Consider the following 3,240-nt stretch of genomic DNA (forward strand, 5'->3'; position numbering starts at 1 on the left):
AGAGAGAGAGAGAGAGAGAGAGAGAGAGAGAGAGAGAGAGAGAGAGAGAGAGAGAGAGAGAGATATTAGTGAAGCAGTTTTCTGAATTAGTTTCAAACGAGCACATTTGAAGTATTAATATCCTCAATAGAACAATCTCAGCACACAAGGAGCGATTTAGCACGAACAGACCGGAAGTGTTTCATTTTGAAAATGGCGTCCTGTATAGATAGCACTGGGAAGGAGGTTAGCTGAGAAGACAAGTATTTTTGTAATTCAAGCTATAGCATTCGGGATCTTCCCACGGATGGGGTGCCCGGAAACAGCTTATACAAACGTATGTTCAGACATGTTAACGTCACAATATTTACGAGAGAGGACGAAATCGTATTAGTTTTGCTTGAATAATCTAGCCAGCTTCTTTTATTATTATTATTTTTTATTGAGAAGGTCACGTGTTACACAGCCACCTAACTAGTTGTTCAAAAAACAATGCTAGCTTTATAATACATTTACTACGCCTCTTGTGTCGACCAGCAAATATATTTTTAAAGAGAATTGTTAGTTTTCTTTATTCGGTTCTAGTATATTAACAACCATTGAAAATATTTCTGAAAATTGGAATGAGACCCACAGACTTGAGACAAAGACAGAAAGAATAATTTTGTTCTGTTTCTCGTTTGTTGCCATTTCTTTAACTCAGTTAATACTGTTAGTAAATGTATGAACGTCACGAAATCTCTTCAGTGCGTAAATCTAAAATCATGTCTAATGGATTTATGCGGATATAAAAGTATCGTATTTTAATGCATATAAGGAACCCCTAATTTTGGGGGCTTAAAGTTTGTGAAAAAGGTTTTGTAAGGGATTATAATACTATCTATATATAAGAAACTCCCATACTTTTTTTACCTTTTTTTTGAAAAAAAAAATGGTTCCTTATACACGTTAAAATACGGTATATACATATATAGACGTGAGCAAATGATTAATGAATAAAGAATTGAGTGATGATAGACATCTTTTCTGATAACGGCACAATACCTGAGTTGTTGGGGGAGGGGCAATATAGAGTCGATTACATTGATCCACACAATTCCAATGGAATTTAATTTTATTTCTCTCGTAAGGATAAAAAGCAAGTCGACCAAGGTGAGATTTGAACTCAGACGAGAAAGGAGCATAAGTCAAATACCGAAAGGATTTTCTCCATCACTCTAATCAATCTGCCAATCAATTCACTAAACCTGGTGATCAATCAACTTTCAGAAACCAATAAACATATTTATTGTGAAGGCGCAATGGCCCAGTGGTTAAGGCAGCGGACTCGCGGTCGTAGGATCGCGGTTTCGATTCCAAGACCGGGTGTTGTGAGTGTTGATTGAGCGAAAACACCTAAAGCTCCACGAGGTTCCGGCAGGTGCCTCGTGGCGAACCCTGGTGGTGAACCCTGGTGGTGAACCCTGGTGGTGAACCCTGCTGTACTCTTTCACCACAACTTTCTCTCACTCTTACTTCCTGTTTCTGTTGTGCCTGTAATTCAAAGGACCAGCTTTGTCACACTCTGTGTCACGCTGAATCTCCCCGAGAACTACGTTAAGGGTACACGTGTTTGTGGAGTGCTCAGCCACTTGCACGCTAATTTCACGAGCAGGCTGTTCCGTTGATCGGATCAACTGGAACCCACGACGTCGTAACCGACGGAGTGCCACGTTCTATTTATCATAATTTCTATAGTCGTTTATATCGATCCAGTGTCTAATAATGAATTAATTGGGCATAGTTGAATAAAAATCAGCTGACTTGGTGATATTCGAACGCAACACCTAAAGGGTTGGAAGTTCATACCCCAAGGTATTTTGTCTTACACTCAACTAATTTCCCCGCCTTTGTCTGACTACTACTACTACTACTACTGCCACTACTATCACCACCTTCACCACTACCCCACCCCCACCATCACTGCTTCCTTTGTTGTTGCTGATGCTGTTGTTCTTCGTCCTAAACAGGGCTGCTACTTTACGTTAGCATATAGGCTTTACACTCCACTTTTTATATGTTTTTTTTAATCTTTGTCGGCTTTTGTTGTTTTAGCGCATGCGCTGTAGAGGAAACACTGTTGAAGTCAGATTCGAATTTCATAAAATAATCTTTGCTCATGTAACGTTTTTTTTTTTGTATGAGGTATTTTTCATTCTAGTATGTGTATGTGAATGTATACATGCAATGTGTCTTTGTATGCGTGTGTATATATATGTGTGTGTGTGGTTTTTTTCCTCACGTTTCACTAATTCTTATATATCGATTGGTTCATGCGAGAGGTGTCTCGGCCAGCTGTAGATGTTTCAGAGATAATTCTTAGGTGTGAACGTAGTCGCACATAAATTTTCATTAACCTAATATATGGAATCTTAACAAAAGCACCATTTCTTTTTCTTGAAAACTTTCATACTTAACAACATCCAAATTAATATTTGGCTGGTACTTAGTTTATCGATCCAGGAACGTTTAAACAATTACAGTCGGACATGAACTCAATGTGCGAAGCTAAACAGAGAACGACATATTGCCAAGAACTCTTCTGATTCAGCAACACGGCATACATAGGGGGTACCAACAAGATCGTGATATGGTAGCGGAAAGCAAATCCTGATCAATACAGATCGATTCCTAGTTGAGTTAACCCTTTCGTTTTCTCTTCGTATTTGCACTCTCTGAGCATAGGCAACTCCGAAAGGGACACACACATACGTGTGTGCGTGTATGTGTGTGTACGCCTATACGGCTTTAGCTTGCCGCCACTAACATTAATATCGCTCATGAGTATTAATGTTCTTTATATATTATATATGCGTGTGGGTGAGTCGCATGGCTCAGTGGTTAGAGTGTCGAGCTTATGATCGTGAAGTTGTGAGTTTGAATCCCGAACCAGGCTGCGTGTTGTGTTCTTGAGGAAGACACTTTATTTCACGTTGCTCCGGTTCACTCAGCTGTAGAAATGAGCTGTGACGTCACTGGTACCAAGCTGTATCGGCCCCTTTGCCTTTCCCTTGGATAACATTGGTGGAGAGGGGAGGCTGGTATGCATGGGCTGATCTTCCATAAAAACAACCCTAGGCTGTGCATTCGCCCCTTGGTCATTCGTGACCGACGGAGTCGAGTTATATAATATATAATGTACAGAAAAACAAAAGACGAAGACAGGTGTATAAACAAGCTAGTTGCAGGAACTTGTCTACACATTTTCCAGATAATTTGTCT

The 3,240-nt window shown here is 39.8% G+C and overlaps 1 protein-coding gene across 1 annotated transcript in view; it reads right to left on the minus strand.

Moving 5' to 3' along the window:
* The window catches only part of LOC106869987 (sodium- and chloride-dependent GABA transporter 1), a 58,243-nt gene extending 55,659 nt beyond the window's left edge, over positions 1 to 2,584 (minus strand). Inside the window, exon 1 of the mRNA XM_052967615.1 lies at positions 2,500 to 2,584. Coding sequence (XP_052823575.1) covers positions 2,500 to 2,584 — 85 coding nt within the window. The remainder of the gene's footprint in view (positions 1 to 2,499) is intronic.
* Positions 2,585 to 3,240: the final 656 nt, after the last annotated feature.

Source organism: Octopus bimaculoides, chromosome 4 (assembly GCF_001194135.2).
Source record: "Octopus bimaculoides isolate UCB-OBI-ISO-001 chromosome 4, ASM119413v2, whole genome shotgun sequence".
Classification (NCBI taxonomy): domain Eukaryota; kingdom Metazoa; phylum Mollusca; class Cephalopoda; order Octopoda; family Octopodidae; genus Octopus; species Octopus bimaculoides.